Below are 15,227 nucleotides of genomic sequence, written 5' to 3' on the forward strand. Positions count from 1 at the left end.
ATTTATGTATAATAAAGGCCATTTATGATTTTTAATTCATGATAATAGGTAGACCCCAAAGTCTTCCCATTTCATTTATTTATTTTTGTAGAGACAAGGGATGAGATACGACCAATCAATTGTTGAGATCCGATCAATCGATGTTATAGTTGGTATCAGAGTCAGACACCAGGCGATGTTACAACTAGTATTAGAGCCAGACACTAGGTGATGTGTCAGCAACGACGCTTCCTCGAAGGAGATGGATTGTGGGGGGTCTCACATCAATTAAAAAAGGGAACAAGTATCAACGATGACATTGAGCTTCGAAGGGGTGAATTGTGAGATCAGAAAGTCCCAGAAATGCAATATTTGCTATCATTGGACTCGGGCTGATGCGGGTCTCGAAGAGGATGGATTGTGAGATTGAAAAGTCCAAGGTAGAAAAAGCCCAAAAAATACAACTGACTGCCAGGGCGTACTTAAAGCAAGGGGTTACAAAGCCCATTTGCTCAAAGCCTTCACACATATATAATATGCATGTATAGAATCATATTGTATTAAGAACTTGGAAGACATTCAAGTAAGAGATAATATCACATCAATGGAAATTACGTCAAAGGAATCTTCATGGAAGAAAGAAGAAGAAGAAGAAGAAGAGGCAAAGATTCAAATATACAAATACATATTTGGGTTCGCAGAAGCAGCAGTAATCAAATGCGCCATAGAGCTTCAAATTGCTGATGCCATTGAAAGCCATGGAAGCCCCATGACGCTATCACAACTCTCCTCTGCTTTAAACTGCTCTCCATCACTTTTATTCCGCATCTTGCGCTTCCTCGTCCACCGCGGCATCTTCAAACAACAAACCACCACTGAAAGCCCCATAGCCTATTCCCATACGCCATTATCCCGCATGCTCACGACCATGGCTCCCTTGCTTCTGCTAGAGAACAGCCCCACAATGGTCGCACCATGGCATAATCTAAGTGCTAAGGTCAAGGCCGATGCAGCGGGTCATAGTAATCTATTTGAAGCAGCTCATGGCAAGGACATTTGGAGCTATGCTGCAGCAAATCCAGCATTCAACACGCTGTTTAATGAGGGATTGGGTTGTAATGCTAGAGTGGTTACGTTGCCTGCAATACTTGGAAGTTGTAGAGATATGTTTAATGGAGTTGGGAGTTTGGTGGATGTGGGAGGAGGAAATGGGACTACTTTGAGCCTTTTGGTAAAGGCTTGCCCATGGATGAAAGGTATTAACTTTGATCTTCCAAATGTTGTGAACACTTCACAAGAATACGAGGGTGTGCAACATGTTGGTGGCAGTATGTTTGATTATGTCCCCAAGGCTGATGCTGCTTTCTTCATGGTAAGTATATCCTGTAGTTATATATGTAATAGCTCAACCCCACCGCTAATAGATATTGTCTTTTATGAACTTTTCCGTTCGTGCTTGTCTTTTAAAATGTTTTTGTACTCCCTAACATATGTGGGATCTCATAATCGGTTGGAGAGGAGAACGAAGCATTTTTTATAAGGGTGGGGAAATAGAGAAGATGCGTTCTAAAAACTTTGAGGGCAAGCCTGAAAGGGAAAGCCCAAAAAGGACAACATCTGCTAGCACTGGGGTTGGACAGTTACAAATGGTATCAGAGTCAGACATCAGACTATGTGTCAATGAGGAAGCTGAGTCTCGGAGAGGGTGGACATGAGACAGTGTGCCAAGGGCGTTGGGCCCCAAAGGGGAGTGGATTATGAGATCCACATCGGATGGGGAGGAGAACGAAACATTTTTCATAAGGGTGTAGAAACCTCTCGCTAAAAACTTTGAGTGGAAGCCCGAAAGTGAAAGCTCAAATTAGACAGCACTGGAGTTAGTCTGTTACTGTATATTAAGCTTGTTTGATAACATTTTTATTTCTTGATTTTGGTTTGACATAAAATGAATTGCAGTGGATTCTACATGCTTGGGATGATGAAGAGTGCATCAAAATTTTGAAGAACTGCAAGGAAGCTATTCCAGAAAATACAGGAAAAGTGATCATCGTAGATACAGTGATGGATGAGAAAGAGGAAAATAAGATGCTTTTGGATATAAGGTTAACTTTAGATATCATGTTGATGACTCGTTTTCGAAAGGGAAGAGAAAGAACAGGTGAAGAATGGGCAAACCTACTTAAGAAGGCTGGTTTTAGTCGATGCATAATTACACCCATTGTTGGAGTTGTTCCATCAATCATTCAAGCTTTTAGTTCATAAACAACAAAATGTGATTTGAGTACTTTTGGGCTATGGCTTCTTTCATGTACTTTGGTTTCTAGAATAAATGGGTATCCTCTGACGAAGTTTATGTTGACATCTCAGACAATAAATAAAATAACTACAAGCTCAAGTTTATCGCTATTAGATATTGTGTTCTTTAGGCTTTTCCCTCCAGATTTTAAAACTTATCCGATAAGGAGAAGCTTCCACCCTCTTATAAGGAATGTTTCGTTCCCCTTTCCAACTGATGTGGGATCTCACAAAAACGATCCTTTTTTCCCTTCCCTTTTTTTGATTTTTTTCTATCCTCACTTGACTACTAGTAATTTGCACCATAAATCTTTGTGGTTTCTCTATATAGCTCCAAATACTTGATTTCTACGAAACAAACAAGAGGTGTAAAATTCACTAATCAAGCATTAACAAATTGCAAGACTATACTTCAAATTGCAAATATTTGTTCATATTCTCCATTGATAACTTAATGATTAACAAATTGCTCAAGACTGACCTCCCCTGCTCCAAAGTTCATTTCTGAAGAGATTGCAAGAATCTACCCTGACAGAGCAAATTAACAACAAAATGAGAGTTTGTTGACAATTATAAAATTAGAACTATCAATTAACTCATAAAATGCCTACATAATGCATCAGTTGGATTTCTTTGTATTGTCAGCTGTGCTTTCAGGTAGCGTCAAAAGCGCAGAGAGCTTGTGTTGGTTGATGATTAAGCTCAAAACGGCTGTGTTTGCAGCCAAGAACAAGATGCTTGCCATCCACAGTTGAAACAACACATTCTTTCCCTTGAACTCCAGCAAATAACCCCACATCAGCCAATGAAGCTGTGCTCCCGTCCAGATCGATATCGATAACAGACCTTTCCATTTGAACTTCATCTTACTCCAAGGAAGAATCAAAGGTAGAAGACAGAAGAACCAGACAAAATACTGTGCTGTGATCACCTGTTGATCAAAAACTCTCAAAAAGTTTTTCAAAAAAATACAAATGTTCAAACCATAGTGTCAAGAAACACAGTTCTAGCAGAATTAACTCCTAAAAAAACCATGTATTAACAGGAATCATAGCTCTAGCTCTAACTTTTTTGGATCAAAAATAGATTTCAATGCAAACCTTGTTGAATGCCACAAATGCTACAGTCTGTGCAAACCAGCAGAATGGAAGGTCTTGAGCAAATGAAAAAACGAGAACGAGCTGCACTACCAACTGGGGCAGAAATGAAATGAGCTTCTCCACGGCCGAGAACTCGTGTTCATGGTGCAGATAGATGTGATAGAAATAAATCGAGAAATTGTGCCTTGAGTCAGTATGTGTAAGATGGTAGAGCAGCGCCTCGTGCAGAAATTCCCAACCATATAGATAATAGAACAATCCAGTGCAGAAGGTGAAAATCGAACCAGAAATGAGGCCAAAAAGTATTCTTTCCTTCGTCATTATGGTTCTTTCAATCTTAACTTGCTCTGAGGAGCCTCTTCATCACGCTGACTCCATTTCTGAAGAGCGGGGCTCTGATCAGATTTGAATAGATTTGGATTGAGAATCAGAAGTCCATACCAAAATGCAGCTTGTAACAACTGGCCTGTTACAGGGAAAGGGAGTTATACTAGACTACAGATGGGTAATCTACTAACAAACGCACGAATCTCCCAGTAAATAGCTACATCCCACGATCTAAACAGTCATCTTTCTAGGCTACTGCATATTTCCATCAACAATTAGTTCCACAGCATCCAAGTAAAGATATAACCGTCCAAGCCCACTGCTAGCAGATATTGTCTGTTTGGCCTATTAGTATCGTCGTCAACCTCACAGTTTTGAAACACGTCTGGTCGGTTTCCACACATTTATAAGAAATGTTTCGTTCCCTCTCCAACCAACCAATGTAGGATCTCACAATCCACCTCCTTAGGAGACCAGAGTCCTCGCTGGCACACCATTGAGAATCTAGCTCTAATATCATTTGTAATAGCCCAAACTCACCGCTAGCAAATATTGTCCGCTTTGGCCTGTTAGTATTACCGTCAGCCTCATGGTTTTAAAATGTGTTTGCTACATAGAGGTTTCTACACCCTTATAAGGAATGTTTCATTCCCCTCTCCAACCAATGTGGGATCTCACCATCCACCCCCTTGGGGACCTAGTGTCCTTATTGACACACCATTCGGAACCTAACTCTAATACCATTTGTAACAGTTCAACCCCACCACTAGCAGATATTGTCAGCTTTAGCCCATTAGTACAGTCATCAGCCTCACGATTTTAAAACTCATCTGCTAGTGAGAGGTTTCCACACCCTTATAAGTAATGTTTCGTTCCCTTCTCCAACCAATGTGGAATCTCACAAAAGAATTCGAACATCTGACCTCATAGTATATGTATTGCTGTAAGTGGATCTGAGAGAAGCAGCGTCTGAGAATACGATGTAATCGACATCAGTATATCTAACCTCCATGTGCGCATCCTGCCACTCGCCGTAGATGATAAGTACCGACCTGAAGATCGCTGAGAGCGTCAACAGGGAGCGGAAGCTAAAGGACGCCATTGCTGAGCTGAAACAAAAATGGCGGACGAAACACGGGACGAATGGGGGAGACGAATGAGGCCTTGGGCTTCTGACGAAATTGAAGCCCATGGGCCACGTATATTGGGCCCAGGAATCTGGGCCCGACTACTTCCGAGGAATGTAAAATCTTTTCCAAACTATATTTCTTAAAATGTCAGTTTTTATGAAAATATTTAAAGACCGTATTTTCTGCATCATTTTTTTTATAATATTACGTTATTATATAGAGATTCTTCATTTATAATTAATATTTTTATATTAATTATCTATCATTATTTTAATTAATTTCTTTTTATGGTCAGCTTGATGATTCAGCCATCCAGTGCTTCTGTTGAAGCCTTCCTTGCATGATATTGTCCTTTCCTTATAATGTTCTTGATTAATTTCTTTTTATTATAATACAACTCCATTTATGATATTGTAATTAATTTCTATCCCGTTGAAGTTTTTCGGTTAACTCTCGTATTAATGGAGATAGTGTTCCTTATTTATAAATGTAACTTCTCAAACTCACCGCTAATCGATATTGTTCTCTTTTGGCGTTTAGTTTTCCTTTTCAATCAACGTGGGATCTCACAATCCACCTACCCTTCGGAGCCCGCTGGCCCCTATTCCCCTCTCCAACTGATGTGGGGTCTCACAATCCACCTTCACCAGAGCCAGCATCCTCGTTGGCACTCGTTTCCTACTTCAACCGATATGAGATCTCACAATCCACCTCCTTCAGATATTTGTTCTTTTTGGGTATTTCGCTCCCCTCTCTAACTAATGTGGGATCTCATAATTCACCTCGTTCAAGGCCAGTGTCCTCGCTGGCACTCATTCCCCTCTCTAACCGATATGGGATCTCACAATTCACCCTCCTTCAGGGCTAACGTCCTCGGTCGTACTCATTCCCCTCTCTAATCAACGTGGGATCTCACAATCCACCCCCCTTCGAGACCCAGCATCCTCACTAGCACACCACCCAGTGTCTAGCTCTGAAATCATTTGTAACAGGCGAATCCCACCGCTAACAGATATTTATCCTCTTTGGACTATTCCTTTCAAGCTTCCCCTCAAAGTTTTTAAAATATGTTTGTTAGTAAGAGGTTTTCACACTCTTATAAAGAATGTTTCGTTTCCCTCCTCAATCGACATGAGATCTCACATATAAATTTATGATATTTTCCCTTAATTAGCAAACGTGGGACTCCTCTCCCACATTGGCTTGACTTGAGTGATTGCAAGAGCCTTCGAGATGAAGCACTTCGAGCCATCGAAACTATTCCAAAACTGAAAGACATTACTTTTGGACAGGTCCAATATCAGCGATGGAGGATTATCTCACTTGAGAACCTTGATTACGACCTCACTAGTCTCATTAGGTCTCATTGGTGATGTCTCGATCATGGCATTAGCCTCCATGCAAGGAGTTGGGAGCCAACCGGTTCAATATCTCAAACATGGTCAATACACCACTACGACAAGGTGGATGAATTTGAACAGTACCGCTCTTCGATGATGAGATTGAGATCGAGGACGACGAGGATACTGATGCTGAAAATGAAACTAAAAAGCATCTTGCAAGTTTTTAAACTTTCAATTTTGTGTCTAATAAATCCTTCAACTTTAAATTTATCTACGACACACAATTATAAAATTTAAATTTATATGTGATAAATAAATTGATTTTAAAATATTTCCATAGTTAAAACTTAAATTTTAATATGTAATGTATAAATGGAATTCATTTTTGTATTCTCAATTATTTTATTACTGAATTAAAAAAAAAAATCTATAATTGGTAGCTTAGCATAATAATAATACTTCATTAACCATACAAACTACTCTATCTTATATAATTCAATTGATTTTTTTTATTTTTTAATATGAAATTTGGCTTTTTAATTTATTTATTTTTTAAATATTTGAAATATTAGGAAAAGAAAGAAAAAAAAAAACCAAGGAGACAACCCCAATTTGGAATCACAATCCACTTTGACCAGCTGACCTGGCATGCTTATCAGTAAAATTACTTGGACAAAGAAATGAAACAATTGAGAGTGATTGTTTAAAATTTGCATTAAATAATAGAAATATTTTGACATCCAATTAAGGTAACTAAACTTCACCGACCTATAGTTTGACCGGTAAAAGTACTCGTAAACTTTTAAAATGTCTATTTTAATTTTTAAATTAAAAAATAATAATTTTTTAGTATGAAATCAAGACATATGGATCATCAATATCTGCTAGTAGTGGGCCTGGACCGTGACAATTGGTATCAGAGCCAGGTGTCAGACGATGTGCTAGCGTGGAGGCCATTCCTTGAATAGGGTAAACATGAGGTGGTGTGTCAGTAAGAACGCTGGGCCCTGAAGGGGGTAGATTGTAATATCCCACATTGGTTGGGGAGGAGAATGAAACATCATTTATAAGGTTGTGGAAATCTTTCCTTATCAGACGCGTTTTAAAGCCTTGAGGGGAAGCCCAAAAGGGAAAGCTCAAAGAGGACAATATCTGCTAGTGGTGGGTTTGAGTCGTTACATGTTGATCCAGAACCAAGATGACAAGATGAGATATGACGTTGTATTGAGAGACCTTAACCTTGTGTAAAGGCAAAGTCAAGCCGAATGACTTGGCCTAGTATAGAGGCAAGTTGGTTGTGTCGCATAAGATTGAACATACACACGCAGGCAGCGTGTGTGGTCAACCTTAACCTTGTGTAAAGGCAAAGTCAAGCCGAATGACTTGGCCTAGTATAGAGGCAAGTTGGTTGTGTCGCATAAGATTGAACATACACACGCAGGCAGCGTGTGTGGTCAACCTTAACCTTGTGTAAAGGCAAAGTCAAGCCGAATGACTTGGCCTAGTATAGAGGCAAGTTGGTTGTGTCGCATAAGATTGAACATACACACGCAGGCAGCGTGTGTGGTCAACCTTAACCTTGTGTAAAGGCAAAGTCAAGCCGAATGACTTGGCCTAGTATAGAGGCAAGTTGGTTGTGTCGCATAAGATTGAACATACACACGCAGGCAGCGTGTGTGGTCAACCTTAACCTTGTGTAAAGGCAAAGTCAAGCCGAATGACTTGGCCTAGTATAGAGGCAAGTTGGTTGTGTCGCATAAGATTGAACATACACACGCAGGCAGCGTGTGTGGTCAACCTTAACCTTGTGTAAAGGCAAAGTCAAGCCGAATGACTTGGCCTAGTATAGAGGCAAGTTGGTTGTGTCGCATAAGATTGAACATACACACGCAGGCAGCGTGTGTGGTCAACCTTAACCTTGTGTAAAGGCAAAGTCAAGCCGAATGACTTGGCCTAGTATAGAGGCAAGTTGGTTGTGTCGCATAAGATTGAACATACACACGCAGGCAGCGTGTGTGGTCAAACAAGCTTGGATTCTACATAAATTATGTTCGGTTGACCAAGACAAACGACAAACCTCTTCTAAAGTCCGACAAAATCAAAAAAGACTAAACGTGTTTATAAATATGTTAAACGAAACAAAAAAACGGGTCATCAAAAACCTTTCACAAAGAAACCCAATGCAATTAATTGAACTGAAAGAAATATCCGAGCTGAATGAAGAAAAAAATTTGATAATACATAATCGAATGATCCAAGACTCGTCCATTATAATTATAACGATCAAGATCGGACAGATAGAACGAAAAAAATATTAGTCCTAACAAAATAAGTGATATATTAGAATCTCCAAAAAAATCTTTTAAAGATATTAAAAAAAAAAAATGTACGATTAATTCGTAAATCGCAAATCGTGAGTGATTTCAAATCACGAGGTTAGTCAAACCCGCATAAATCAAAATCAAAATTGAAAACCTTCAAAGAAAAAAAAATGGTTTAAAAAATAATAATTAGACAAAATCCGAAATTATTGCCTGAAAACCAGGGTTAAAATGGTAAATGAACAGGCAAAGCATTAATTAAACATTAATTATTTTAAAAAGTCCAAAAAAACCCAACAAAACTTTGGGTCTATGTCTGTCGGTAATCTTGTTCTTCGCATCAGCCTCCACCAGTTCTTGCTTCTTCAATCGTGGCTTTGTTTTCTTAATTTTGATACCCCTAGTGGAATTCTTTCTTGGACACAACTACCCCTTTTCTTTTTTACTTTTTAATTTTACATTTAGTCCCTCATCCACATTTATTTATTTTTGTACCTCTCAATTTTAAAAAAATATCTAAATCATCCCTTAAACCTTGATTTTTAACTTCGAATTTTCCGCATAAAATTAAATTTTGAATCCAATAAAACTATATACTTTCGATTACGTGTCTAATAGATTTATAAATTTTAAAAAATTTAATAATTCTAAAATTAGAAGTTTAGGAATTTATTAGACATAATATCAAAAGTTTAGGAACTTATTTATAAGGTTATTCATATGATCTACGAACTCGACCAACCTAGATTATCCAACCCAAATCATAAAGGTTGTTGTTGGGTTGTTTTTTTTTTTTTTCCAGTTTGGATCGGTTCACATATTTCCATTCCGAACATAACGTTACAACTCTACCTTATTTTCAAGGTTATTATGAAGATTTGACTGTTAATGTTGCATTGTGACTTATGAATATGCAATAATTGAGTTTTTATGAAATTTTAGTTATTAATGAAATTCTGATTTTTTTAAAAAATAATAACAACCCACCCGCCTAACATAGATCCCACAAAGGATGATTCTATAGCATAGCTCAACAAAACAGTCATGTTGTCCTACCTATTTAAAGTTTGAGAATAGGTCGAGGGCGTTGCGCCCCCGATGCCTCTAATCATTGGCTTTACCCATCGTTAAGTGAGAACTACGTTACAAGGCGGCCCTTGAGACTCATCCATCACAAGAGCTTAGCCAACGACACGTGCCTTGAAATTTCATCGTGATAGGAATAAATCATTGCAATTATTGGTCGAACTCTATTCAGATAGTTTGAATCATCAGTTTAACTAATTCGAAATTCTACGCTAATCTAAAAGCTTTTCCTAGGTCTGACTTATTAATAATAAACTTTAGTGGTCAAAATTAAATGATTTTAAGATGAGATTTGAAAAATTGTCCCCCAAATGGCATAGCTTTAATTAATCATGGGTAAAATTCCATTAAAGATGAATGGTCACTTTAAATTCAAATTTCTTCCATGTAATCATTACCATTATGGAAATTGAATTTTATTTATTTATTTATTTATTAATAAATATTGTATTATTATTTTTTGGCCAACAAATGCCACGTCACACCGTGGTCTTGTCTTTTAAATACAATCAACAAGCTTATCTTATCTCAATCTTAATTGGTCCTCTTTATTGATAGAAACTATTCATACCTCTACCCAATTGATTTAATATATACGTTCGTATGATCCTAATTTAACGAGCTATTTTTAATTTAAAAAGTAATTTCGTTAAAAAAAATTAATGATTTGAAAATTTTGACTAACTCAATTTTATATGTGTCGTTTGATTGAATTACGAACTTATTTGAATTGTATTAGGTTCAAATGAATGAAAAAATGTATGAATTGAGTTGGTTCGTGGGTTCGCTTAAAACTAAATTAAGTTGAATCGAATAAGAATGTGATTTCTCGAAATATATACTAAATTTTTTATTTTTATTAAAAATAAAATTTGAAAAGATGACCCGAACAACTGAGTCATCCTCAAAGTTATAGTTGGGTTGAGTTAATTATTTATTAATGGTTGTTTGGGTTGAAAAATTTTATAACGGGAATAATTAGGTTGGGTTTAAACAATGTTATAGCTCGATCCAACCCAACCCACGAACACTTCTATTAAAAAAGTTAGATGTTCGAATCTCTTACCTAATGAGATAATATTTAATTTACAAAATGGTGGAAAACAACTCGATCTTTTTCCCGAGCTACAAGAGCTAGGGCACCATTATTTCATCCCAATAAATTACAATTTGCGTAAAAGATCAACCAAATAAAACTATTAATCCATTTTGCTTGGACCATTTATAGTTTTCAAAGTAACAAATTGCCTAAAGCTAATGAGCCTAAATTATTTTTGATGTGATAGAACAAATAAATAAGATATTGTTATTTTTATTGCTATTTGTCCTTAAATTTAAGAAAAATAATGTTACATAGATACACTTCGGTTTGCGGAACAAATAATTGCTTATAAGTGTGTGGAAATCTCTCATTAACAGAATCGTGAAGCTGACGGTGATATGTAACGAAACGAAATGGACAATATATACTAGCAGGAGGCTAAGATTATTACAAATGGTATAAGAGTTAGACACCGAGCAGTGGGCCAAGAAAGATGCTGGTCTCTAAGAATGGTGAATCGTGGACTGTGAGATCTCACGTTGGTTGGAGATGAAAAAATGTGTGAATTTTTTTTTTTTTTTTTAGTGTGAAGCTGACAATAATACGTAAAAGTGGTTTGAGAGGGAAAAGGGTGTGGAAATCTCTTTGATATATATATAACCTGTAAGGTTGATGGTAATACGTAACAGACAAAAGCGGACAACCGCATTGATTAGAGAGAGGAAAGGGTGTGTAAACTTTTTTTTTTTAACCTTGAGACTAATGACAATACATAACGAGCTAATGTTGACAACTTCGGCTAGTAATAGTTTTCAATATATATATATATTAATTTAGGGATTAAAATATAAAAATTTAAGAATGATACAATGAACCTGGACGCATTTGTTGGTCGGCGGTTCTTCAACCGGCTTAGCGTTCACATAAGCTTTCGGCGGCGTTTTCCGATGAATCCCGTGATTTTGTTTGCCAACGGGGTGTTTTAATTAGTTGGATGTTGGAGTTGTTTTACACTTTAATAATAAATGATCCCAAAAAATTAATTTACTTTAAATTCTTAAAACTTTCAAATATTTTAAAATTGGGACTAAATTTATAATTTGATTAATAATTTATTATAGACGATAGGTCGTGGTTGATTAATTTTTAATTTTTTTATACAAACTTTTATTTGCGTTTTCCAATGGATATAATGATTTTAATCAATAATTTTTTTGTTCTTAGGGGTATAGTTTTCGTTTAGATGTTCAATTTCAATGTGATTTATAGGTCTCGAAATTTTACATTTTTACCCTTAAATTTGAGTTTTGTTTTCATTTAGTCTTTAAGATCTTTTGCATTAGTTTCCGTCCCGACAAAGTCTTTTTTATTACGGTTGGCTCTGAGAGGTTATGACGTGAGATCCCACATCGGTTGGAGAAGGAAACAAAACATTTCTTATAAAAGTGTAGAAATGTCTATTTAGTGAACGCATTTTCAAATTTTGATGGGAAAACTTAAATAAGACAATATATGTTAGCAATAGGCTTGTGCTGTTATAATAATTGTTGGATGATAAAAGTCCCACCTCGGCTAGTTTAGGGAGTGATCATTATTTTATAAACAAATAATACTCTCTCCATTGTGGTGAGGTCTTTTGGGGAAACCCAAAGCAAAGTTATGAGAGTTTACTCTCAAGTAGATAATATCATACCATTGTGAAGAGTCGTGTTTATCTAACAATAATGACTCTTAAAAAAATGAATCATGAGAGTATTATTGTGTATTCACTCGACTAATTGATTTTGTGTGGTGTTTTATCCCGAGCGCATAGTTAAAAAATCTCAATAAGAAAAAAAAGCAAACACTAATAATGACCTTCATTAGAAATAAAAACCACAATAAAGATTTTTGTACATAATGGAGGGAGAGCAATGCCGGGCCATTTTTTGAAATCCTAGGATATTTTCTTTGAAATCCTAGATATTTTCTCTGGGTCCCACCGTTCAGTCTTAGGGGTCCACGTCGCCAATGTTTAAAGCGTCACCAACGGTAGAAGATCGACCTTTCAACTAGATTTGAAATCTGGTCCATTGATAGGGCCAGATCAGCAATAAACTAGATCCCACCCAATCTTGAAATTCCGACAATTCAGATCAGGGCAAGGTCAGGCTCGGTAGCTCTCCATATTGACTTGTCTCACTTGGTCGTAATTAAAAAAAATTAATTATAAAAAAGGATAATGTTTTTTATTATAATAATAATTATTGTTATTTGCTATTAATTTAATAATGGCTATATTCTAATATTCCTTCCTAAAAGCATGCGCTTTTTTTTTTATTTTTTTATTTTCTTAAATTTTCTTGGGCTGTCAAATGTTTACCAATTCCATTTCCTTTCCGTCGGCGATTCCAGCGGCTACCACTCGCCGCCTCGCTGGCAAACCTCGTCCTTTCCTGACATTCTACTTTTTGGCTCTTCCTCACTTCCAAAAGCCACCCTCTGCCACCTCAGACTCTGTGTCCCCATTCCACGTCGTCGCCACGTCATACTCCACCCACTGCCATGTCAACACCCGCCAATCTGTAGTTTATTCTCATCCCAAGATGCGGATCCCCGGTCACCATGTCTGCTTCGTGCACCTCACCTACCCTTTCTTCACGCTCCACTTGCCGCCACGTGGACCACGTTAACACTTTTTTTTTTTTTTTTTTTAAAACCACATTTAAAATTAAAATATCGATTTTAGTTTTTGTTTTAATTGTAACTTTAAATATAAATATAAGCCTAATTTTGAATTTCTTTTAAAAATTTCAAATTAAAATATTAATAACTTATCAGAGTAAAATGAGATTTAAACCTTTTTAAATATCATCATTGACTTTAGTTACTTATTTCATTTTGTTTCTTCAACTTATAAATTATATTACTCGTCTTTGCCGACCTACAAACACCTTACCCAATGAACGATGTTTTTTAAATTTGTTTATTTCATTTAGATATTTAACGACTAATTTAATTTAATTTTTTAATTTTGAAATATTTTTTTTTAGTTAACAATTTTTTTTTTATCGTTTAATATTTCTTTTAGTACTTCATATTTTAAAATTTTAAAATAAAAATGTAAAATATTCTAACATTCCGATCAAATAGAAATTTCATCGACTATCTAAAGTCAATGACCCATATTTTTTAAATTTAAATTAAATCCAAACTCCACGATGCACGTAATTTACTCTCATTGTTCAATCAGAGTAGTCGATTCTTGATTTATTAATATTATCATCAAAATTAAAAATAAAAAAAAAATATATTATCATCGATATACATTATTATGATCTGGAAGCTTGCCTCTTAGTGAAGTGGCTATGACACGAGCAATCATCATATTATAGGACGTAGGTGCTATTTGAGGCAAGGGTGCCCTCGTTTACATTTTAAAAATATATATTTGACTTATAAAGTACATGGAATATAGGCTTCATATTATATTAATTTTATTTCATTTTTTAATGTTATCAATCAAACTCATTGTCGCTTGACTTAACAATATTTAAATTGAATTATTTTTGTAATTTCTAGGATTATAAAAATAAAAAACAATTAAGACTAAAATGTAATTTAATTTTATATAAAGTACTCACAAGTATTTACGCTTGTTCGACGGATTTATTCTACATTTTTAAAAGTTCAGAAACTAAATCGATCTAAAACTCGAAATTTATAGGCTAAACTTTTTAGATTATGGGTCCACGAGAATATATCGCGGATTAGATCGAACCATGTGGCAATTGAATTTTTGAACGATAACGACTTGGATTCCCATACAGCTTGGAGAGGATAGAGCTCCGTAATTATTCTCAAATGTAGACAAATTCGAGTATGTCAAATAAAATAAAATAAATATCTTATTTTGGTAGTTATTTTATAATTTTGGGCCTCAAAAGTTTGAATGAGTTTTTATTAGTTCTCGTTTCACACTCCTTAGTGTTTAAATGAATTAGTTTATTATGCGACTGTTTAATTTTTTTTTAATTAATGTATTTAATAATATTAAGCTTCCGATTTTATAATATAAATCGAAATTTGGTGTAAATATATTTATAAAATATCAAAATTAAGTATTAGAGGATTATAATAATTTTCTTTTAAATACCTAAATTAATAAATATTTTATTTTATTACATGATTTTTATTTTATTTTATTGACTTATTTTTAGCTTTTACCATAATTATTTTTCTATAAGGAAGCTGCATGAAATACACGTTTATTCATTTACGTAATTAACGGATTAGATAAGTGCATGCAATACATGTGAAATAACGAAATGGAACCGTTTTTATAAAAGTCAAATAATAAAAATAAAAATTATTTTTTAAATTATTATTATTAGGATAACTTCCTTTCAAAATTACGTAGGTAAAATATGAAAATGGGAATTAAAAAAATAAGTGGGGAGAGGAGATAAGATATTAAGAGAAAATGGGAATTAAAAAAATAAAAAAATAAAAAATAAAAATAAGTGGGCCATCCCTTTTCTTATCCTTAGAGAGTTTGAGGTTTCAAATTCCACCTCAAAAGCTTGCATCAACCCCCAAAAAAATGCCACATCATCGTCCCTATC

General features: G+C 35.3%; 1 protein-coding gene and 1 pseudogene across 1 annotated transcript; one reads left to right on the top strand and one right to left on the bottom strand.

Annotated features, from left to right (window-relative positions):
* The first annotated feature begins 488 nt into the window (after window positions 1-488).
* On the top strand, window positions 489-2,263 carry LOC111468230 (xanthohumol 4'-O-methyltransferase-like). Its single transcript, XM_023113381.1, has 2 exons — window positions 489-1,351; window positions 1,936-2,263. Exons 1-2 carry the CDS (start codon window positions 584-586, stop codon window positions 2,239-2,241), a joined length of 1,074 nt encoding a protein of 357 aa, XP_022969149.1. The 5' UTR covers window positions 489-583; the 3' UTR covers window positions 2,242-2,263.
* A 262-nt stretch (window positions 2,264-2,525) lies between these two features.
* On the bottom strand, window positions 2,526-4,834 carry LOC111468073 (annotated as a pseudogene).
* Window positions 4,835-15,227: the final 10,393 nt, after the last annotated feature.

Source organism: Cucurbita maxima, unplaced genomic scaffold, assembly GCF_002738345.1.
Source record: "Cucurbita maxima cultivar Rimu unplaced genomic scaffold, Cmax_1.0 Cma_Scf00036, whole genome shotgun sequence".
NCBI classification, from domain to species: domain Eukaryota; kingdom Viridiplantae; phylum Streptophyta; class Magnoliopsida; order Cucurbitales; family Cucurbitaceae; genus Cucurbita; species Cucurbita maxima.

Bases quoted from the DNA above. Each gene is read 5' to 3' on its own strand.
- LOC111468230 (XM_023113381.1), top strand. From the start codon at position 584: ATGGAAATTACGTCAAAGGAATCTTCATGGAAGAAAGAAGAAGAAGAA. The intron at 1,352-1,935 runs GTAAGTATATCC...AATGAATTGCAG, and splicing joins CTGATGCTGCTTTCTTCATG to TGGATTCTACATGCTTGGGA.